Below are 22,673 nucleotides of genomic sequence, written 5' to 3'. Positions count from 1 at the left end.
ACAGAATCAGAAGCAGGCTCCAGGCTCTGAGCTGTCAGCACAGAGACCGACGCGGGGCTCAAACTCACGGACCGTGAGATCATGACGTGAGCCGAAGTCGGTCCTTTAACCGACTGAGCTCCCCCCGCCCCCGCCCACTGGCGCCCCATCACCTGCTCATCTATGTTTTACTGGGTCCGTGGATGTGGGGTCCCTCTTCCCTGCTTCTCAGATAACAAAACCGAGGAGCAGAGGGGAGAATTCACCTGTGGCTGCCGCTGGGGCCCTAGCTGAGTCGGCCGCTCCCATCCCAGGACACCACCTGCAGGTGTGGGATGCGGGGTAGGAGCGTCATCCCTGGGTGGCCAGAGGGAACCCAGCCCCAGGCTGTGGACAGGTGTGGGGGCCACTCACTCTGCTGGGCCGCAGCCCCCCAGATGCCTTGGGCCCACCTGGGTGCCCCAGCGGACCGTGAACTCTCGGAGGGCAAGCAGACACCCGGGTCCCTCCCGCCTGTCCGTGGGGCCATGAGCTTCCACCCGCAGCGGGGAAAGGAGGGCGGGAACCTGGCTGCCTTGGAACGCTTCTCGGGAACGGGCCGGCCCTTTCCCAGCCAGGCAATGACTCTGGGAGGCTGAGTGGCCCCTTAAGATGGGAGGCTGGCGGCTGCACCAGCCCAGGGGAGGGCGATACCTGGTGCTCGCGTGGACGCTCTGTGGAGAACCACAACTCCGCTACATAGATAGTCAATAGAAGAACTTACGGCAGCAAGGGGCACGTTGGGTGGTCAGATCGCAGGTGCAGAGCTCGGGGCACATCTGGCCTGTCCCGTTCTTCACCGGGCACCGCGGGAAGTATACTGCGACCGTGGCCGGGGTGCACAGAGCCCCGGATCTTGGTGAGTCCCTCCCATGGCCAAGTGCCACGACTGGAGGTACAGGCACCGGGATGGGCCAGACTGGAACCTGGCATGAATTACAGAAGATGTGGGCTGACAGGCGGCCACTCCCCACACAGGTGATGACCGAGTCTCTGTGCAGCTGTCAGGCCCATGCCAAAGGGACCCGGGTGTCTTGCTCACTGCAGACTCTCTAGGGCCCAGAGCAAATTAAACAGTTCTCAAAAGCCGTCTGTTTTAATCAGTTGCGGGAGGGTCTGGGGGATGCTGGGCTTGGGGTCAACCACCACCAGTCACTGTTGCGTGAACCCGGGCGAGGTGATCAGCCTGTTTCGCGCCCAAAAGGGACATCTGGGTGCAAACTCTGGCTGCGGCACACATGAGCTGGTACTTTGGGTAAGTCCCCGCACCCTGTTGGGTCCCCTGTGGGGTGGCTGACCTTTTCACTGTGCTCACTGGAATTGAAATCGTGACTCAGACAGTCAAGTTGTTCTAAGTCCTGGCCTGGCAGGTCAGGCCGCTCAGTTTAGGGACTTTTCTCTGCATTTCCTGGCGGCATGGAAACTGGCCTCCCCACCCAGCTCCGGGCTTGGATGGAATGGAGACGCACCTTCATCAGCTTGGCCAAGACCTCACACCCCTTGCTCTCCAGGGATAGGATGACATCTGTCCTGTCTGCTCAGGGCCGCGAGGGGCAGGCTTTCTGCGCATCACTGAGAGGGACTCCGGGTGGCTGCCTGATGGAGGGGCACGTGACTGTCCGAGAAGTGCCATATGTCCTTGGGGAAAAGCTAGAACCCCGAAAGTTTTGTACTATTTCCTGGTAGCCAGGCCACTGACCTGTGTCAGCACCCCAAGTCATGGAGAGAGGCCGGCCTTCCCACTGGTGGGGGGCGCTCTCGGGGCCCGACAGGGCTGGGGCTGGGGGCTCAGAAGTGTCAGGTAGAATCTCATTAAGGTGCATACAAGTAAAGGACCAGCTCTAGCTTACACACACACACACACACACACACACACACACACACACACGCCCCTCATGCATAAACACGAGCATGCACACCACTCACACACACAATTCCGATCATACATACGACTTACACAGAAAAAAACAACAACAAAGAAATATAAAAACCGGAAAGAACAATTTGCTTTACTTAATGCCCCCCAAACATCTCCCCTCTGTCGGTGCGGCCCTCCCCGCGCATTAGTGGCACCAGGAAGGGCACGTGCGGCAGATACGGAGCCGAGCTGCTCAGCGGTCAGCCGCCACCTGCCACCCACGCCAGAAGCCGCACGTGGCCGTCCGTCCCAGCAAAGCTAAGTACGCCCCACCCCCACCCCAAGTCCCCGTTTCTGGAATGGTGGGCAGGAAAGGGCGTTTGGGGAATCTCGCACCAGTCTGGAGATGTAACAGGGAGCGGCCCCGGCCCTGGCCCAGCACCCCTGGGGGAACTGTGTGCTCTAGGGGGTCCGGATTGGACGGCTCAGGAATGGCGAGCCCCTGAAAACGCCTTCGCCCCTTCTCTTTGTAAGAAGGGCCCTGCAGTTGTCCCAGACGGGAGGCTTTCTGGGCTGAGGAGCCTGGTAGAAGGGGCAGCCTGCCGTCCAGTCCAGCGGGCCCTCCCCAAGGCTTAAAGAAGTGAAGGCGGGCGCCCGGCGGGAGTCCCCAGGGCAGTGGGTCCCGACCCCTCACCCCTTTGCCCGCTGTCACCTCCCCGAGGGGCACCTTCCCTCTGATTTCCTTTTGTTGCAGAGGGGTCACGGGGGAGGGGGGAGGGCGCGGGAGGGAGCGAGGAGGGGCGTGGTGGTGGTGGTGGTGGCGGCGGCGGTGGGTTGCCGGCCGACCTCGCCTGATTAAGATCCCAGATGTGCAACCTCCAGGCTCCTTCTGGGACCCTTGGGAGGTCAGACCCTAACTTGGGCTCCCACGCCCAATCCTCAGTGAGGGGGAAGGTGGAGGGCGGGTCCTCCGGGCGGGTTGACAAGTCGGCCTCAGTCTTGGGCGCCCCGATCTGGCTGAATTGGAAGTTCAGTCTCCACCCAGAAGAGGAGCTCGGAGCTCGTCCACGTAAAAGAAAAAGTTGGGCTGAGCAGCAACTTTTTGTTTTTTTTTTTTTCCCCAGCCCAGAGTGAGCAAACTCGGGGCCCCTCCACGCTGGCTCCCCGGGTGGGCCAGGTGCGGGCACCTGGGCGGGGAGAGCGGGGGGCCCGGGGGAGCGGCGCGGGGCGCGTCCGCGCGCGCTCGCCGAGGGCCGGCCGCCGCCCCCGCGCCCGCGCCCGCGCCCGCCCCGGGCCCGCCCCTTCCTCGCCGCGACTCGCCCGCCGGCCCCGCCCCCTCGCCCGCGGCGCCCAGTGGGAGGCGGGGGCCGGCCCGGCCGAGCGCGGCGCCGGGCTCTGATTTGCTGCGGGCGCGGGGGATCGACAGCCGCGGCGGGTGCCTTCCAGGGGGGAGGGAGGGAGGACTAGGGGGGAAAAGAGCACGGCGCCCAAGGCGAGGTCGGCACTCTCCGTCCCCGCGGCTGGCGCAGGACCTCGCTCGAGCGGAGCGCGCACGGGGAGCGGGTCGCGGGGCGGCGGCGGCGAGGAGGCGGCGAGAAGGAGTCGGAGGGGGCGAGGAGGCGAGGGCGGCGAGCCGAGCGGGGTCCCGGCCGCCCCGCGGGCCAAGGTCGACCCCCCGCGCGTGGGCGAGCGCGCCAGCCGGCCCCGGCGCGAGGGCCACCGCCACAAAGAGAACGCCGGCGGCTGCTCCCCATGACTTCCTAGAGCGCGCGGTCCCCGCCGAGTCCGCTCCCTCCCGGGCCGCGCCCCCGTGCGTCCCCGCGCGCCCCGACCCGCGCCCAGCCGGCATGGACGTCCACACCCGCTGGAAAGCGCGCAGCCCGCCGCGCCCGGGCGCCCCGCTGCTGTCCCCACCGCTGCTGCTGCTGCTGCTGCTGTGGGCGCCGCCTCTGAGCCGCGCAGGTAAGGCGCTGGGGCGCGGGGGCGGCTGTCATCCCCGGCCCCCGCCAGCCTCCGGGGCGCTCTCCCCCTTCCCCCCCCCCCTCCCCCCCGCCACCGCCACCCGCGAGCTCGGGGAACGCGCGGGCCGCCTCTCCGAATGCCAGCCTTGGGGCCCGGGGAGGGAGACGCGCCAGCGCGGTACCCGTGCGCGCCAGAGGGCCGGCCGGGTGGGGCCGCGGCGCGCGCGGAGGAAGGGCCCGGCGCTGGATCCGCGAGAGGGTCTGTCCGCGAGGCCGGCAAACTTTGTCCCGAAACTTAGTATCTCCGTCCCACATCACTCGCGCCGGCAGAACTTCCTCTCCCGAAAACTGGAAAGGGTCGCCCCCTAGAGTCGCAGCCCGTCAATTCCGGCCGGGCTCCTGGGGCGGGGTGGGGGGGAGACACTGGCCCCCGGCCTGGGAATCCCAGAAGCCGCAGCCCCTCCAGCCCTGCTCCGAATCCCCCCCCCCCCCCCGCACCCCCCACCTCCTGACCCCGCGGAGGCAGTTGTTCTTGGGTTTGCCTCCCAGAGATGGGGTTTGCGGGGCAGAGCTGGGAGGTGGTGGTGGTGTCTGGGCAGAGAGGCTCAGATGGTCCACAGATGGGGCCCTTGCCTGCCAGAGGTCTGACTTGGAAGGAGCCCACTCCCCTGGGCGCCTGCCTGGACTCTTGTAGCTCTGACTCCCTCCCACTCAGCTTCCTGATGGGACCGTGGCTTCTAAGCATCACCTTGGTGGTTCCCTGTGGGATGGGTCTTTGCACAGCCTCAGACATCGGAGGTCTCAGAATGTCCCAAGTCCCCACTAACAAGCCTGGAGACGAGGCTCAGAGTTGCTGGTGCGAGGTCAGGGGATTTGGGGGGCACAGCTGGCCAGCCGCTCCACTGCCCGCCCCCTTGTCCCCGCCACTTTGTGATTTGAAGCCATGTGGGAAGAATCACTTTCCACGCTACACTTCCCGATTGAGATACCCTTTCCCTTTTTCCTGGCGCGATGGGTGTGTGGTGGGCCAAAGAGAATGAGCAGGAGTCGGGGTGTCCAGCCAGCACGACTGGGAGCTGAGGGGTGCCTAGCCCAGCTCTGGGGACTTGCTCTCTCATCCCTGGGCTGCCACCAACGTGCCCAAGGTCCTGGGCTAAATGACTCCCCCCCCGGGGATCAGTTGAAGGCGGGGTCGGGGGGACAACTGTGGCCTCCGGGAAAGTGATCTGGAGTCGGTGGGGGCCCCATGGTGGCCGGGGGCCTTAGCCCCGTCCTGCTCCTCAGATGGGCTTTCCCCAGGAACACAGGACGGAACCCTTCAGGGGAGTCGTCACCCCCAAAAGCCGGGGCCGGGTGCAGGCTGGGGATCACGCCTTTGGCAGTTTTGCAGTGGGCCCCCAGCTCCATTCCCGGGCTCTGTCTGCGCCTGCAGTCCCTGCCCCCTCTCCGACCCCCTCTTTCCCGAGGGCGGCCCCTTGGAAGCAGAAACGTGGCAGAGGGGATGGGGCAGCAGCCTGGCCCCTGGCCCGGGAGTTGCTCATTTGGCTTTTGGTCAGAAAGACCGTTAGAAGCATGTGAAGAAGCCGCTTTCCCGAGCGGGTTTCCCAGACCCGTCCCACCTCCCAGGGCGGGACCCGTCTCGAAGTCATGGGCAGTGCGTGGCCAAGGAGGGCGGCTGTCCACCGCAGATGCGGGCAGGCGGGAGCGGTCCTCCCAGGCGCCTGTCCTTTTCTCCGTTGTGGGATGAGCCAGATGTTTTCCGAGCTTTCTCTGAACATGGCTCTTTTTCCTACCTTCTCCTTGGCCAAGTGTGTGAAGGAATGAAAAGTTAAGGTTGCATTTGGGGCCCTTTAACATTGTAACGGGTGGAGGGGAGTATGTGAAATGAAACGTGACCCCAATATTTGGAAATTGAGGTCATCTCCTCGGCCCGTCGTTGGTTGAGTCCAGTCACGTGCCTGCTTCTTGCAATAATTCTGTGGGAAGAGTCGTCCAAGCTTTGTGGGACTTGACAGATACGAAACGGTTAAATTTCCTCTGACTCAATCAAGTTGGCTGGAAAGACATCCTTTTCCATCCTTCCCCCTTTCCCTCCTCCCCAGAAGAGAGCAGTCAGTGGGAGGAGTTCAGAGGCCAGGCTGGCTCCCTGGAGCCCTGTCCCTCATCTGGTCCGGATCTCAGTGGCTGGAGGGGCCGGAGCTGTGGTCACTGCCCAGTGGCTTTGACCACCCAGCGGGGGGCCCCAGGCAGGAGTTTCTTCGGGTGCAGGGCACGAAGTCCCTTCTCCTGTGATGTTGCTCCAGGGCTGTTCCTGGGGTGCCGGCCAGAGCCTGCCCCGTTACCCCACCCTTCAGATATTTCTGGACAAGCACCGCGGCCACGCCCTAGCCCAGCACAGCTGATGCCCGCCTGCCCCGCCCCTGCCTTCTGGCCGTCTGGCCCTGCCTCCTCCCTGGATCACAGACACTGTTGGCTGGAGCTGAGGGGGTGGGGAGCAGACTGTCCCCCCCTCCTTCCCCCCCCCCCCCACTTAATAACAGAACAGTTAGAGGGCAGACTAGCGATGATCACCTACACCCTGAGGCACCCTGGGTTTGCATTTAAGGAGCAAAGCAAGGTCCCCCCCCCCCCCCCCCCAGTCCAGACTGCTGCATGTGTTAATTGCACATCACAACGGATGTGCTGGCATCTGCCTGGCCCTGTGCCCGCATCATGTCACCGGACCCTCCCACAGGCCTGCAAGGTGCGGGAGCCCATGTTCTGGGTCTGTGTGACCTCTTCATCTGGGTGCTGAGTGAGGGTCTCCTTTCTGCTTAGCATGGCCACGCCTTGGCGCCTTTGACTTAAGGGGGGAGGGGGGGATACCTTTTCACTTCACATCCATTTATCAGCCCTCCCTGGGGGACGCCTGGTGCCCAGAGCAGCAGACGCAGGGGAAGGGGGCGGTCCTGCCACATGTGCGCCCCCCCTTCACCCTGGGGCGAAGGATGAGTTGCCTTTGGCCAACAGTGTTTAGGTCCCAACTTCCTCCATCCCTTATCCCTCCCTCCCTCCCTCCCTCCCTCCCTCCCTCCCTCTCTCCTTTTTCACTGGAATGCCTTCAAGAGGAACCAGATTGAAAGCAGTCTGCACTGTCCTGTTCCTTCTCTTTAGTTGGCCTTTCACTCATCTGCATGACCTACCTGGACCCGGAAGGCCTTTGCACCCTGGCCTGGAGGGTTATGGGAGGACGGAGGTGAGCGGGGGCGGGCTCCTCGGTGCAGGAGCCCCAAGTCCTCTGGGCAGCATGTGTGTTTGTTTCACTGTTCATTTTGGTGCCAAGTGTCACTTTAAATCATCTGGGAGGGTTGGCCCCATTGGGGAGATCTGGGGAAACTTCCTGGAGGAGGTGACACCAAACTTGGCCTTTTCCTTCTTCTTCTTCCCCTCCCTTAGCAGGTGCCTTCATCCACCTCTGGCTTTACTCCTGTCCGCCCCTCCTTCTTGGCAGGACATCCCAAACTCTGCTCTGGGGCTGCTTCCCTTGGCTGGAAAGCCCCTCATTAGCTTGGTTGGCAGGGCGCCCCCAGCACCGCTTGTCCAGGGAGGCTGTGCCAGCAGAAGTGGCTGCAGTGACAAAAGAGGGGGTCTCTTGGGGGATGAGTGGAGACCTGGGGGGCTGCCCTAACCCTCTCTGCCCGTGCGCGGGGACCTGTGTGCCAACTGACAGTCTCGGCTCGGGTGGGGCGCCTCTGGCCACGACTTTGGGTTCCTGTGCTGGGGATGGGCAGTTAGACGTGAGGGGAGATGAGCCCCAGGAGCAGTGTGGGCGGCTGGGAGGTCAGTGCCAACTGAGCGTTTGCCTCAGCTTTCCCCTCCGGAAAGTGGGGAGAATTGCTTTGACAGTTGCTCGTGTGGAATGTGCCTGATGCACAGTGAGCCCCCGAGTTACGTAGGACGTTATTCCGCGAGCTCTTCTGGGTGGTATTTCTGCAGAAGGGACAGAGCACAGTTGCCACGGTGGGCTTTAAATGTGACTGTTCCCGAAGAAGCGCAGCGGAAGGAGGCTCGATCATCCCTCTGAGTCAGGGTGGGACCCCGTCTGCGTGGTGGGGACGCTTTCCCACCCGCGTCACCTCCTGGGCTCATGTGGCCAGGCCACGTGTGGCAACATGTGTGGAAATGTGCTACGAGCCCCTTTGAGGGCGGTACACCCGTGTGGGTGTCTGTGTGTGCGTGTGGGAGCAGGTGCGTGTGTGTGATGTGCCCACGCGCGGGGACCCACGTGTCCGTGCGAGTGTCCGTGCGCCTGCACGTGCCTGTGTTTGCGTGGTTTCCCGAGGCTGTCCTGTGTGCCGGGCCTGGTGTGTGTGGGGAGCCGGGGGCCAGGTGACATTTCTCTCCTTGCCGTGAGCCACGCCCGCCCGATGGGCGGTGCTGAGATGAACCGTGGCCGTGGAGCCCGAGGGGGGGGCGTTCGAGGGGGGGGGAACGCCGGGGCTGCGGGTCCTGCGGCGGGGCCAGAGGGGTCCTGCTGGGCCTGATCATTTGATGACATGTTTTTCCTCACAGGGGGGCAGTGTGACACCAGGGTTTCTCTTTTCCTCCTCATTTTCGTTCCCCGGGATGAGCCACTCCTCCGTTGTCCGCACTTTCTGGCCTGGCTCGGGGGGAGGGGAGCCTGAGGTCCTGAAGGTGGAGCCTGCTTTGGCCCTTCTCATGGGCAGATGTGCCCTTGCTGCGGGCACAGCGTGAGGACTGGGGTGTGGGTGATGCTCGGGGCGGGCGGCTGGAGCCGGCCAGCCTGGGTTTGCTTCCCCGCGGCTCCCCTCCTACCAACCGTGCATTTAGCCTCCCCGTGCCTCAGTTTCCCTTTTTTTTTTTTTTTTTTTTAGAAGGGGGTGATGATCACGTGTCCTGCAGGGGTTTTGGTGAGGGCTCAATGCATAACATGTGCAGAGCGCAGAGTGAGCTCAGTGTCCAGTTTGTGTTTCGTGGGCCCTGAGGCGACACGAAGCCGTGTTATGGGGTCTGGTGCCGGGCGCCTGGCCCTGCTCACCGGCTGGCTGTGTGAGTGGCTCCCTGTCTCTCCTGTGGGCAGTGGCGCCCGTGTCCCCCTCCCGGGAGAAACAGGAGAAGAGGTGACACAGGAAATGTCCCCCGGTGAGTGAACGAGACCAGCTCACGAGCCTGCGTGACTGACCGCGATGGCTGGTGCACCGGGAGGGTTTTTTCTGCGGTGGGTGTGGGTGGCGGCTTTGCAGACCCAGACGCTGTTTTTGCGCCGGCCCCGCGGAGGTGGCTGGAGAGCCATTTATGGAATGAATGAACGCCCGGTCGGACGTGAGTGGATGTGCGTGGACGTGTGGTCGTGGGGGTCACACGGTCTGACGCATCACCCCATCAGCTTTGACTCACCCGGTAGTTTTTCTGGCCGATTCCCATCCTAAGTAATAACCCCACATTAGAAGTGAATGTCGCCATTCTTTGGTGACTCAGACCCAAGAGATGGACCCAGTCTGACCCAGTTTCTCCAAAATCTCCTTCTGCGGAGCTCCAGGGGGCACTGTGACGTCTGCGTGCAGAACTCAGAGGGTCCCTTTGTTTTCTGATGCCAGGACCTGTGTTTCATGCCTGGGACTGTCACTCTTCTGGCCTGGTCTTCCCTGCCAGCACTTTGGCAATAGGGGTCCTCATGTCTTCTGTCGTTGTACCGAACGCCACAAATGTGTGCCTGCACCAGGAGTCACTTCCATGTTAAACCTCCCAGCCTGCGTTGTAAAAAGAGCGATCTCACAGTGACAGAGAGAGGGCGTTTCAACCCAACTGGAAGGTGGGAAGTAATCGTCTTGCATCCTGCCGAGGGTGACTGAGAGGCGCAGTGGGCAGCTCCGGGGCGGCGCTGCCCGGGAGAGGGGTCCCAGGGAACCGCAGGAGAGGCTGGCCCTTGCCGGGAGTGGCCGCGCTTAGGCCGGAAGTGTTTGCGGACCTCTAACGCGACCTAGGTCTGGGCCGGGCACGGGCGGCAGGTGCAGGCGAGCGTCCCTGCAGCACAGGAACTTCCGGCGCGGTGCGCAAATCGGGCTCCAGAACAGGTGATTGTGTCCAGGGAAGTGCGAAGTGGGACGTAGTGAAACATTGGCCAGCAGGGAGGGAGTGCTATCGACCAATCAGAGAGAGGCACTAGCCAGCCCCCTTGGGGCGCTGGCCAATCAGAGGGAGGTACCTACCAGCTCCACGGGGCGCTGGCCAATCAGAGGCCAGCCTGCTTTGTCAGGCCCCGTGGTTGTTGGGGTCGGGCCCTGGGTGAGTTTGCCCTCCTGCTGGTGTAGGACCATCACCGGTGCTGGTGAGATGTCATTCTCAGATCCAGGCGAGGGGGTCTCGGCAGCTTCTGGCTTTTGTTTCTGGCCTTGTGCTTGAAAGCGAGGTCTGCGCCGCCCGCCCACAGTCCCAGGTGGGTAGCCTGGGAGCCTCTGCCTCCCGTCTCCTCCTTACTGATCCTGGGCTGGTCTGTTCCCGGGGCACTGCGCCTGGCTGAAGGTCAAGACCTTCCTGGGGAGGACAGGGGGTGGCTGTGCGTCCAGTGGGCCCTTGGTGCCCTGGCCAGCTTGGGTCGGTTCCCGGAACCCGGGTGTGGGGACAGCCGGGAGCCCAGAGCCCTGAGCCCTGCGCAGGGGCAGGCAGTGCAGGGAGCTGAGGGACAAGGAAGGGCTGCCTGGACCTCAGTGTGGTTCAGGGAAGCCAGAGCAATGTTTGTGCCTCTGGGGAAGGTGTCTTCTCACGTCCTCAGGGTGTGCCCAGGCTGCAGTGACCACGATCTCTTTCCTGTTCGGTTTCTTCTCTGCTTTTCCCAGTTCTGTGTTTTCTGGACACAGCGTGAGATGCTTAGGGGAGCCCCGGCTTCCTCCGGGGGCTGCTTCTGCCGAGCCAGCTCCCTTGTGGACGCCGCCGTCCTCCTGAGGACAGTGTGGCCCAGCCTCAGCCTGTTTTGTGCAGAGGAGGAAGGGACGGCGTCCCCCGTGCCTCCTGGGCCAGAGAGCGCTCGCGCACCAGAGGGCCGGGGTGGCTGGCGCCTTCTAGGATGGAGATGCGGGGACAGGATTTCCAAACGGGGTTATTTTCCAGGGACTTATTTTGTTGTTCAGATTTATAGTTTAAATAAGGCCCGTTACACTCAGTACTGCTGGGAGAGTGGCCGCAGGGAGTGTGTGGGTCCTCCTTGGGCACCCAGTGTGGCGGGGCCGGCTTGGGGGGTGGGCACTGCTGGGTGAGGCGGGCAGGGGGCTCCAGGGGAGGCGCTGGGGTCCGCCCGAGAGGGAGAGGGTGGGACAGGCCAGCGCTCTCCCAGGGTCGGCCTCCCTCACCTGAACAGGTAGGCTGTAGGCTTCCGCATAAATGGTGGGGGGGTGCCTACAAGGGGAGCAGGGCCGGGAGGGACGAGGAGGGGGCAGAGGCTCCCCCCTCCCTGCGTCTGCCCCGCATTCTTCCGGGTGGCCCCACCTTCCAGAAGCAGCGATTGGGGGAAACGTCAAAGGTAACACAACTCCCCATAATCCACACGGGGTCGGGTGCTGTCAGCGGCGGCTAGCCTCGTGCCATCCAGCCCCTACCCCCCCCCAACCCCGGTGACTGTGGCACTGGCCCCTGACATCACGTCACGCTCAGCTGGAGACTCTGCCCAGCACGTTCAGCGTGAGTACTTCCCTCTCTGTGACGTGTCCGTGCAGGAGGGAGGATGCACGGATGAGCTCAGAATTCAGGGGCCTGGAGAGGCGGGCCGTGCGGCCCATGGCCACCGTCTCAGTTCCCTCGGGAGCTGGGAGGGCAGGGTGCTCGCGTCTTACCTATCCCGAGTGCCTGGGCTCAGCACGGGTGCCGAGGCACCTCTGAGAACCTCTTTGTGCCTCAGTTTCCCCATCTGTGAAATGGGCATAGAAGCGGCACCTGTCTCGGAAGACTGTTGGAAGGGCGGGGGGAAGTCACACAGGAATTGCACCGTCACAGTGCCGGCTCTCACAGTTATTATTGCCGCGTGGTAAGTGCAGGGCGTCAGTATACGTGGGTAGATGCAGGGGAGCTCATTCGGGCCGTGGAGCTGGGCCACGGGGGCTCATGAAGGTGCCACGGGAGAGAACTCAGACATCACCCTTCTTGGTGCTCCTTAGGCCCAAGGAAGACGTGGGCTGGGCTCCTGGGCTCTGGACTGTCCACCTGTTCCAGGCCCTGAGTGGGACACTCCCGAGACAGGAGGACACCGGCAGCGCTGTTCCTGCGTGGCTCCGTGTCCCCGGGGCGCGCAGGCTGCCGCCCAGAGCTGGCTGGGGCCAAACAGCAGAGCACGGTGCGCAGGCAGGCGAGGCTCGGTCTGCAGGCTGTGGGTGGGGTCCCCTCCCGGCTGCCCCAGCGCCTGTGCGGCTGTCGCTCAGCTGTAGCACGGCTTCCCCCAACCCTCAGGAATGTCCTCGCCCCAAGGGCTGGTCCCAAGGCTGCAGCTTTGCTGGCGTTTTGCAGAGGGTTGGAGTTCTCCGGGTCTGGGGCCCTGGCTTGCCTGGTGCTTTCTGGGACTGACCGGGAGCCAAGGAGGCGGGCGAGCAGGTCTGGTCTCCTGCGAGGTGGGGCTTTGAGTGGGCTCCACCGGGGATCCCCGAGGACGAGAGCAGGACGAGAGCAGACGACGGAGCCCGGGTCTGCACCTCCCCCGGCCCCCGCTCTTCCCGTCCCTCCCGAAGTCCGCCACGTCTTTGGCTTTGAAAGGGAAGTTCAGGGGATGAGTGTGGGAGACACCGATGAGCCAGCACACAGGGCCTAGGACAGCGGCTTCAGGCCGTCCACCTTCTACGGCACTGAATACCAGGGAACTACTGGGGGCCCATTTCCTTGGCCCAGCAGGGCGAGGCCGGGACGGCGGACATGCCCGGGCTCCTGGGGAAGGAATTGGATGTCTTACTGGGAGTCGGTGGTCTGGCCTCTGCCCTCGCGGTTGTTTTGCAGATGAATCAACTCAGAACTAGAGGGCTTGGGGGTTCCTGGGGTCGAAGGCTGCCGAGAAGTGGTGCCCTGGCATCCAGGCCCCGTGTCCCACGGCTGGGAGGGGAGCCCAGCGGTCTTGGGTGTGTACCGTGAGGGGATGGCATTGAACCTCACAGATTCGTCCCGGGACCCGCGGGGCTGGAGGATCTCAGGTCTGTCCAGGGCGGGTTTGGTGGCTGCCATTTGCCAGACACCTCTGGTGGGAGACCTCACGGCAGCACCCACGGTGGAAAGTGCTGGAACCCAGCCTCCAGAGCCTGTGGGTTTCACCCTTATGCCACAAACTGCAGGGCGTTCGAGCTTCCGAAAGCTTCCTTGCTCACCGGAAATAAGTGAAAGTCGCTTCAAGGTGGGGACCCTCTCTGTTTCCCTCATTTCGTTGCCTTCTGATTGTGTCAGTGACACGAGGACCGGCATGGGGAGGGGGGAGCACGCTGGGGGCAGCGCAGGCCAGGCCCGAGGTGGGTCTCCCGGCTCGGAACCAGCCGGCCCTTTCCCTCCCTGCAGCACTGCGGGCCTGTCCCTGTGGACAGGTGCTGGGAGGGCTGCTGTGCGGGGGCTGGAGGGCACATGCTGGCGGGTTCTTACCACCCCCCCAACCCCGAGAGGGCTGGGGACGTGGGGACAGGCCGATTGGCCTGTCCTGCGGGCTGTGGGGCCCACCCACCATTCTGATCGGCCGGAGGGCAGCTGAGGGACAGTCAGACCCTGGGCTCCACAGGCCGCTCCTTGGGAACAGAGGCGGGAACAGCATGTGACCCAGATGTGACCCAGGTGGGAGGTGTGCTTGCTTGCGAAGTTTCTCTGAAGGCCAAGGGTGAGAGTCTCTAGGACTTTTCTTCCTTCCGTTTCCCGTCTCCTGAGGGCTTCTGTGCATCGTTTTATCCTGATGACATGCTTCCAAGGGAAAAGGTGTCATCTCTATCCCCCAGGCCAGGAGACTGAGGCCCACAGAAACCCCAGCGCTAGTAAGTGTCAGAGTTGGGGCCCTCGATAGCGTTTCCATTATGGAACTCCCATGTATCCAGGCCCTGTTTGGGGAGTCGGAGTCCAAAGGGTAGACCTCATAGCCAGGGGAGGGGCTTGCGGCCCCATCGGAGGCATGATCACCGCCTTCTTCTCTGGGGTCTTCATCTAGGTAACAGGCGGCCGACGGGGGAAGTTGGTGAAGCCTGGGGACCACCGTGGGTGACCTCTCTGCCCGCCGTGTGCCTCCCCAGGTCCTGGTTGGTGGCGGGTGCCGGGCCCGAGGGCAGGACGAAGCCAGCCCGGGTCCTGGGCCCCACGGCGCCCTCCTCATACTTCTTAGATGAGGTCTGCGGGATTAGGTCTTGCGCCCTGCGTTCGGCTGCGAGGCCAGTGTTTGTACGAGGGGTGAGCTGCCCTGGTCTGACTCATTCTTTCCATTTAACCGGGAAGGAAAGAGAGGGGGAGAGGATCCTAGCCAGGTAGGTCTTGCCTGTTTAATGTCAGTTGACACACGATGAAAGGGGCATGTGGGGATCTATCTGTGCCAGCCACAGCCAGATGTTGCGAAAGATCAGGGTGGGGTCGCTTTAAGCAGCCTTGCCCTCTGTGGGCAGCGTGGGGGTCGAGCGGTCGATCGGGTGTCCCAAGAGGCAAGCCGCTGTGGCCCAGCCGTAACCTCTCCTAGGTCAGGGAGGCTGGACCAGCACCTCATCTACATCTTTAAACTGTCAACATTCCAGGAAAGGAAACTAAAAAGCCCCGAGGAAACCGATGCCCCGAGGCCTGATTTCTGGGCCCAGACTTCATCTTATTGGCAAAATGCCTACGAGGGGTCCCAGCAGCCAGGGAGGGTCTGCGGGCTTGCCAGGGACCGGGGATCAAGAGAGTTCTCCTCTTGGTTTGCTCTTAAAATGGATCGTGCCTCCTCGAGCATCGTTCTGCTGCCTCGGAAACTTTGCTGCTTGGGTAACACGGCTGCCCCACCGCACGGGCCAGACCCCTCTACTTGGAAGAGTCAGGAGGTTTCAATTTATTTGAGACCAAGGGGGCATGGTTCTAGGCACCCCTAGGCGTAGGTCCCGTCAAGGGGCACGATTCACCACACGCGGTGTCGGGGGTGGGGGTGGGGGGCTCTGTAGGTAGTCGTGTGGGCTTGAACCCAGAGGGCTTCCCAGACCCTGAGGGAAGGATGGGCAGGCGAGAGGGGGCCCGGGCTATCCTGGGGGAGGAGGAGAGTGCCACGCTGGCTGGCAGAGACGGCCGTCCCGGGTGTGGTACCCCTGGAGGGGCCCAGGGAGAGAGGAGGCGGAGGGGTTGGGATTTGGCCGCGCAGGTGTGGAAGAACGTCTCGCCTGGGTGCCCAGCCTGGGGAACGGGGCCCGTGGTTTGCCGGATCGGAGTCTGGGCTCAGGGCTCCCCTGGGTTGTCCTGCCCTGACGTGAATCTGCACTCGGTGACGCTTCACACGGCAGTCGGACCATCCCAGGTCTCTCGAGGGATCCCCCAGCAAATGACCAGCTTGTGCAGGGTGTGTGCCTGTGTGTACGTGTGCCCTTAAGCAGGTGTGAGCACTGTTCTTCTGGTGTTTCTGGTCCCAGGGACACGTAGCTGGCTGGTGTGCCGAGCGCCTCCTCTGTGCTGGGGGCTTTCCACCCGGGATCGCTTGCTCCCACCAGGTCCGTATGGTGGGGATCTGTCCAATGACTCAGCTAACGAGGAACAGACCTGAGATTGGAACGTGGCTTTGAGCACCCCAGGCCGCCTCCTCTGGCCAACCCCTTCCCACTTGGTCTTCTGGAAAATTTCCCAGTCGTCACCCAGCTCCTTAGCTGCCAGCTCTCCAGATGACCCTCTCCAGGCCTCCTTTAATTCTGGGATCAATCATCTTACCCCGTAAATCACTTCCAGAATCTCTCTCCTCCCCGTTTTGGAATTCCTTAAATAGGCTCTGCCTGCCCTTCTCCAGGCCTCTGTTTCTTTCCTGAGCCCTTATCTTGAACCACTTCGGTTCTGCGGGACGTGCAGGTGGGTGACGGGGTCGGTCCTGTTGCCTCCGGGACGCTGCCTCCCGCACGCGGACCCCAGGATCGCACGCGCGACGCTCTGAGCCGCCTCCCCGGGGCGGCTGCTTTTGCAGAGCCCAGGCTCACTCCTCTGTCCACCTCTTGGTTCCCATGACCCAGTCCTCCCTGTGCTGAATGCGAGCCCCAGCGAAAGCCCCGGCCTCCAGGCTTGTGCCTTTCTCCATAAACACTGGTGCCTGGTCAATATCTCGGCAAGAAAATAAAGATGAAAACCCTCCGAAGAGGGGTAGTCTGGTCTTTTTCCAGTCACTTGTTAAAATATTTCCTGATCTGATTTCGGCGGTAGTATAAACAGCCCGTGAACGACTGCACCCGGGCAGGGCCCTGAGGCCCGCGCTGTTCGGAGCAGCGGCCCGTCTCTGGGGTATGTCAGGCACCAGGCTCTCGCACATTTTTCTCTGACGACTCATGCTTGCTCTCTGTCCTGCTGCCCCTTCCTCCCCACTGTGACTTCTCGGCGTCTTGGGAAACTCTGAGCTGGAGGGTTGGCCCAGCGGGGCCCAGCTGCACGGGGTGAGCTCCCTCCCTGAGTGCTCCTGACCTTGCCCAGCGCACAGCTAGGGCCCAGGGCCCGCGGGGAGGCCGTGGGGCGGGGGTGAGCACAGAGACGGAGAGCAGGCCCGAGAGAAGGGCTTCCGGGGTCCTTCTCCGCCCCCACGTCCCGTGGCCCCTGGGCCCTCCTGCCTCTTCCGACCCGGGCCCGGCCTCAGCCGTCACTGCTCTGAAAGGAGGGGGCGGTGTGGCAGCTGCCCCGTTGGGATGGGAGGGAGCTGACTCTCCCGGAGCGCTCTGGCCCGGAAACGGCGCCCTGGACCTGGCATCCGTGGCGTCTCCGCTGGGCCGCAGACTCCGCGTCCGAGGCTGTAACCGGACTCCGGGGCTGTGGGCGAGCGTGCGGCTCACCTGCTCTGTGCGCTTGCCCGCTGGGCGGGCACCGTGCGCAGCTTTGCCCAGGGGCTGGTTGAAGGCCGCCGGGCATTTACCGAGCACCAGAGCCTGCACACGGCTGCGCGGCTCAGTTGGATGCAGGGACACGCCGCCTGGCCCCGGGGCGAGGGGGAGACCCGGGCTGCCGTGGTCAGTGCGTGGCAGGCCCTGGCGTGCCTCGGTCTCAGTCTCAGCAAGGCTCACCTCCCTTGTGCTGCCCCGTCCTGACCCCCCCCCCCCCGCCCCCTGCCGCCCCGAGAGAGGAAGAGCAGTGCCTGTTGAGTGCTGGGGAGACCAGGGGTCAGAAGCCAGTCGAAGACCCCCGCTGACGGCATGGGCCGGGCCAGGACCGGGCTGGCCCCCGGCCTGTCTGTTTCTGCGTCCCTGTCCACGTCCTTCCCGAGACTTCCCGGCTGTGTGCACGGTGGCTCCGAGGGCATGTTGTGGCCAGGCTGCTGGTGTGCCTGGACTTGGGACTTGGGACTTGGGGGTGAGCTGTGCTGCCCAGGGCGTCCGGGGGACACGGTGTGGACGCTCAGAGGAGGGGCGGGGCCGGGAGGGGCGGGGGGAGCTCCCACCAGGCCAGGTGTTGGGGGGGCTCTGCAGAGACGCCAGCTGTGTCCCGTTGAGGCCATGTCCGGGAGGGAGGGGCGCACCCTCTCCTTAGATGCCTTCCCCTCCTCCTCCTTCTTTAAAATGGTGTATGTTTTTTAATGAAAGAGGATGCATTTTTGTAACAGTCCTTGTGGAAAGAGAAAAGTATAGAGAAAATAAAACTCACTGGCAATCCCCACACTCAAACTACTGGGTCGGAGCGCAGAGAGGAGGGGACCGAGGGAGAGGCGTGGCGGCTGGCCTGGAAATCAGGGTGCAGCCCCGGCCCCGCCCAGCACCCTCCCCTGCAAGGAGAAGGCTGAGGAGTCCCAGCACAAGTCCTGATTTGGACGTTCTCCCCTCACTCTATAAGGACAGCATTCCGTCCTCTGTCACGGCCGCTGTAAAAAGCCTGATTCCCTGACAGCGTCTCCTGTGGTTGGACGTGGGTCGTTTCCATCTCCTGATACTGTAAGGGGCTGTGTTCGTGGGGCACGCTGCCTTGGACTTGACCCGAGCTGCATCTACCCCGGTGGCTCATGCTTCCTCCCTCAGGCTGCTCTCTGGTGGGGAGGAGAGTGTGCTGGGGGCTAGGTGAGCAGCAGACTCCCCCCCGCCCCACGTGGGCATGAAGGGGGGCTCTGGGTGGCCTTTGCTCTGTGGGTGTTAAGGCACAGCCCCGCAGGAATTCAGGGCTCGATAAAGGTGGCCTTCACGTTGGCCGTTGGCCAGGAGCGAAAGGATTAGTCACTGAAATGGGCTGGAAGAGTGAACACACCATCTGGACCCTGCCTTCCTCTTGCATCTAAACGCGTTCCAGATGGATCAGAGATGGGAACCGTACAAACGAAATTGCAGAGCTCTCTCCCAGAAGGAATCATGGGAGACTGGGTGTTACAATCTGGGGGTGGGAACGCCATTCCCAGTACGACAGAAACCCCAGAAGTTGTAAAAGAAAATAAAAGTTTTACTCCATAAGCGTCAAGAGTTCCAAAACAAAACCCGAAACAACCAATCAGAAAGAAAGAAAGACTGAAAGAAAGAAAGAGAGAAAGGAAAGGAAGGAAGGCAGAAAGAAAGACAGAAAGAAAGAAAGAAAGAGAAAGAAAGGAAGAAGAAGGAAGGAAGGAAGAAAGAAAGAAAGAAGAAGGAAGGAAGGAAGACAGAAAGAAGAAGGAAGAAAGACAAAAAGAAAGACAAAAAGAAAGACAAAAAGAAAGAAAGAAAAAGGAAGGAAGGAAGAAAGAAAGAAGAAGGAAGAAAGAAAGAAAGAAGAAGGAAGGAAGACAAAGAAGAAGGAAGGAAGAAAGAAAAGGAAGGAAGAAAAGAAAGGAAAGAAAGAAAGAAAGAAAGAGAAAGGGAGGAAGAAAGAAAGAAAAAAAGAAAGGAGGGAAGAAAGACAGAAAGAAAGGAAGAAAAAGGAAGGAAGAAGGAAGGAAGAAAGAAAGAGAAAGAAAAAGGAAGGAAGGGAGAAAGAAAGAAAGGAACACAGAAAGAAAGAAAGGAAAAAGGAAGGAAGGAAAAAGACAGAAAGAAAGGAAGAAAGAGGAAGGAAGGAAGAAAGACAAAAGAAAGGAAGAAAAAGGAAGGAAGAAGGAAGGAAGGAAGAAAGACAGAAAGAAAGAGAAAGAAAAAGGAAGGAAGGGAGAAAGAAAGAAAGGAAGACAGAAAGAAAGAAAGGAAAAAGGAAGGAAGGAAAAAGAAAGGAAGAAAGGAAGGAAGGAAGACGAAAGAGAAGAAGGAAGGAAGGAAGACAAAGAAAGAAGGAAGGAAGACAGAAAGAAGGAAGACAAAAAGAAAGACAGAAAGAAAAAGGAAGGAGGAAAGAAAGAGACAAAGAAAGAAAGAAAAAAGGAAGGAAGAAAGAAGAAGGAAGAAAAAAAGAAAAAAAGAAAGGAAGCCAGAAAAAGAAAGTGGAACGTGAGCGTGTGTCACAGAGAAGGGGTTGATCTGCTGTATACTTACAACTCCTGTAAGTCAGTAAGAAAAGGCCAGAACCACCCCTCCCTCCTCCAGAAAAGGAGACGCAGAAAAGACCCGAAGAGTTCTTAGGAAGGAAGATACGGATAGTCTTTAAACGCACGAGCGGATGCTGGCTCCCTGGCAAGGAATGCAGGTGAGACCCCGGGGGACACGCTCCCCGCTGGGCAGGCGGACGAGGAACCGACACAGACAGCACACACCTCGGCTCCAGGGTGGGAGGCGAAGCGGGTGCCCTCGCACGCTGTCCGTCCACGCCAGGCGGTCGCGGTATCTGTCAGAACACGAAAACCGCCTGGCAACTTCCGCGGGTCTTGGCTTTTTCCCCGTTGATACGCGAATGTACGCAGACACCTGTGGCGGGCCGGCGGGGTGGCACGGGCTGGCAGGGCAGAGGACTGAGGTGGCCCGTTCCCGTCGCCAGAGCCGTGTAGACCGGAACGTTCTGCAGCCACGGCACGGAACACAGCGCGGCAAGGAGGAGGGCCGGGCTTTCCTGCCTTCCTATTTCCTGCAATTGATTGGTCTCCCGGGTCTGAGTCTGTCACCATCAAAGGGAAAAACGCATCCGTGGGCTTGCGTGCCCATGGGTGATGAGGACGGAGGCACAGACGTGGGGACCCGTGGTTTTCGCTCGAGTGGAGGGCTGGGTGCAGCCCTGTCAGCATCTCGTGAGTCGGGGGAGGGCTCATTGGAGCACGTGGGTGGCGGCAAGGTGGGCAGGTGTGTGGCTAATGGAGACGGGGGACAAGGAGGTGTGGGCTGGCCGCTCCGGGAGGAGCCGCGGGCCTTTCCTGCTGGCAGGCGGCTGCTTTGGGCCCCAATGGCTTAGTCAATTGAAAAAGTTGTGGTTAAAAAGAAGGGGAGGGGCCCGGGGGGCTCAGTCGGTTGAGCATCCGGACTTTGGCTCAGGCCACGATCTCACAGCTCGTGAGTTCGAGCCCCGCGTCGGGCCCTGTGCTGACGGCTCGGAGCCCGGAGCCTGCTCCGATTCTGTGTCTCCCTCTGTCTCTGCTCCTCCCCTGCTCACGCTCTGTCTCTCTCTCTCTCAAAAATAAATTGAAAAAAAAGGGGGGGGAGTGAAAAAGAGACAGAAATGAGCAGTTCGGGAAGGGACTCTTACCAGATGGCTGTGCATGTGACAGTCGGTGATCTTTTGACAAGAGGAGCACACACGCATAGATCTGTGGAACCGAAACTGTCCTCCGTGACCGCCATGCACTCGTTGTGCAGGTGGGGAAACTGAGGCCGGCCCGTACCTCACCTAGAGCCACGCAGCGGGTTGGGGGCAGAGCTCCAGAGACATCGTCTGTTTTAATCCTCGGAAGTAGGTGCTGGCAGTGTGTTCACTTCAAAAACGTGGAAACGTGCCAGCACCGCGCGGCTGAGAGCGGGGTCTGAGATTTGGCCCCGTTCCTGTGGGAACCGTACGGCACGTGGAGGGCCGCACACCCGCCTGGGGACCGAAGGCTCGCGCATCTTCCTTCTGTGTGGGTGGCAGCGTTTAGGCTGTGAATGGCACCTGCCCCGCCCTCCAAAAACCAGCTGGGACATGAGGCTTTGAGGGTCCTTCATCTGGTGAGTTGGGGGAGGGGCATTGTGACGTCAAATGACAGCGGAGTCCCCTCTGCCCTGGAAGAGCTGACATCCCCACTTGTCCCTTAGGGCCCTTTGTGTCCTGTTTCCACAAGGTCACTGCTGGGAGGTAAACTTTGGCCCCCAAACTTGAGCCACTCTTATTCCCACCGGGGAGGTGGTCTGTTCTGGCAGAGCACAGAACTGTGGGGGAAGGAGCTGAGACCCCTTCATTTGCTTGCCCATCGTGAGAGTGTTATGGGCGTGCCAGGCTCATGGGCAACTCACAGGAATGTGCGACCGGTCTGTTCGGCCAAACCATGGCGAAGTGCCATCTTGGGGGCCGAAATGGTTCGGCATCCATTTCATTGGTTTAATCTAATACTCGAAGAGTGAGCACAGAGGAGGGCCACCGGTCCCCCGCGTGGGGCCTAGGGATACCTTCCCAGAGGTGACACCTCTAAGCTGAGGTCCACAAGATGAGTGGGGATTCGCCATGAGTGGCGGTTGGGGCAGCAGGAAGATTCCAACTATAGGGAATGGGATGTGCAAACCCCTTGATGCTGTGTGACCTTGGCCTTTGAATTCGGAGTTAGTGTGACTGACGCATAGTATGAGTAGAGTGGCAGAGAAGAATGTCAAGAGATGAGGCTTTCGTGCTTTTAATTGAGTTTTCATTGGCAAGGGCATATTGCTGTCTTTATCTACTGATCCATCCATCCACCTACCCAGTGTACCCACTCACCCGTCTGTCCATTGCTTATCCATACCGTTAACCCACCTGCTCATCCATTCATGCATCCAGACCATCAACCCATTCTACCACCCACCATCCATCCAGACCATCAACCTATTCCACCACTGACCATCTATCCAGACCATCAGCCCATTCCAGCCATCCATCCATTTTTCCACACCATCAACCCATTCCATCCATCCATCCATCCATCCATCCATCCCATCAACTCATTCCACCACCGACCATCTATCCAGACCATGAACCCATTCCACCACCCATCATCCATCTAGACCATCAACCCATTCCACACCCACCCACCCATCCAGACCATCATCCCATTCCACCACCCAGCATCCATCCAGACCGTCAACCCATTCCAGCCATCCATGCATCCATCTATCCAGACCATCAACCCATTCCACCACCCACCATCCATCCAGACCATCAACCCATTCCACCACTGACCATCTATCCAGACCATCATCCCATTCCACCACCCACCATCCATCCAGACCATCAACCCATTTCACTACCCACTATGCATCCAGACCATCAACCCATTCCAGCCTTCCATGTATCTGTCTATCCAGACCATCAACCCATCTACCCAGACCATCAGCCCATTCTAACCCATCATCCATCCAGACCATCAACCCATTCCACCACCCACCCATCCATCCAGACCATAAATCCATCCACCCACCCATGAATCTGGACCATGAATCCACCTCTGACCTCCATCCCCTCTTCTGTCATGGCACTGTGCTGCCCCATCCACCACACCACGGCCCGCTCTAGTGTCAGGGTGGTATGACCACGCAGACGTCCACTTTGAGGGTCCCTGAGGGCAAGGAAAGACTGACTCACTTGAGCTTCTGAGTGCTTACTTAGCACAGTACCAGGCACAACTGGAGTCTCAGGCTGTGTGCATTGACTTGAATTGAGAGACAGGAGCT

General features: G+C 61.1%; 1 protein-coding gene across 2 annotated transcripts in view; it reads left to right on the top strand.

Annotated features, from left to right (window-relative positions):
• The first annotated feature begins 3,345 nt into the window (after nt 1–3,345).
• COL5A1 (collagen type V alpha 1 chain) overlaps nt 3,346–22,673 on the top strand; it is a 149,120-nt gene continuing 129,792 nt past the window's right edge. For both annotated transcript variants that reach the window (XM_078436289.2, XM_078436288.2), the window contains exon 1: nt 3,346–3,838. In XM_078436289.2, the coding sequence (XP_078292415.1) occupies nt 3,724–3,838 (115 nt within the window). In that variant the 5' untranslated portion in view covers nt 3,346–3,723. The remainder of the gene's footprint in view (nt 3,839–22,673) is intronic.

This window comes from Panthera onca, chromosome D4, assembly GCF_046562875.1.
Source record: "Panthera onca isolate mPanOnc1 chromosome D4, mPanOnc1 haplotype 2, whole genome shotgun sequence".
NCBI classification, from domain to species: Eukaryota; Metazoa; Chordata; class Mammalia; order Carnivora; family Felidae; genus Panthera; species Panthera onca.
This window is presented reverse-complemented; position numbering and strand designations above follow the sequence as displayed.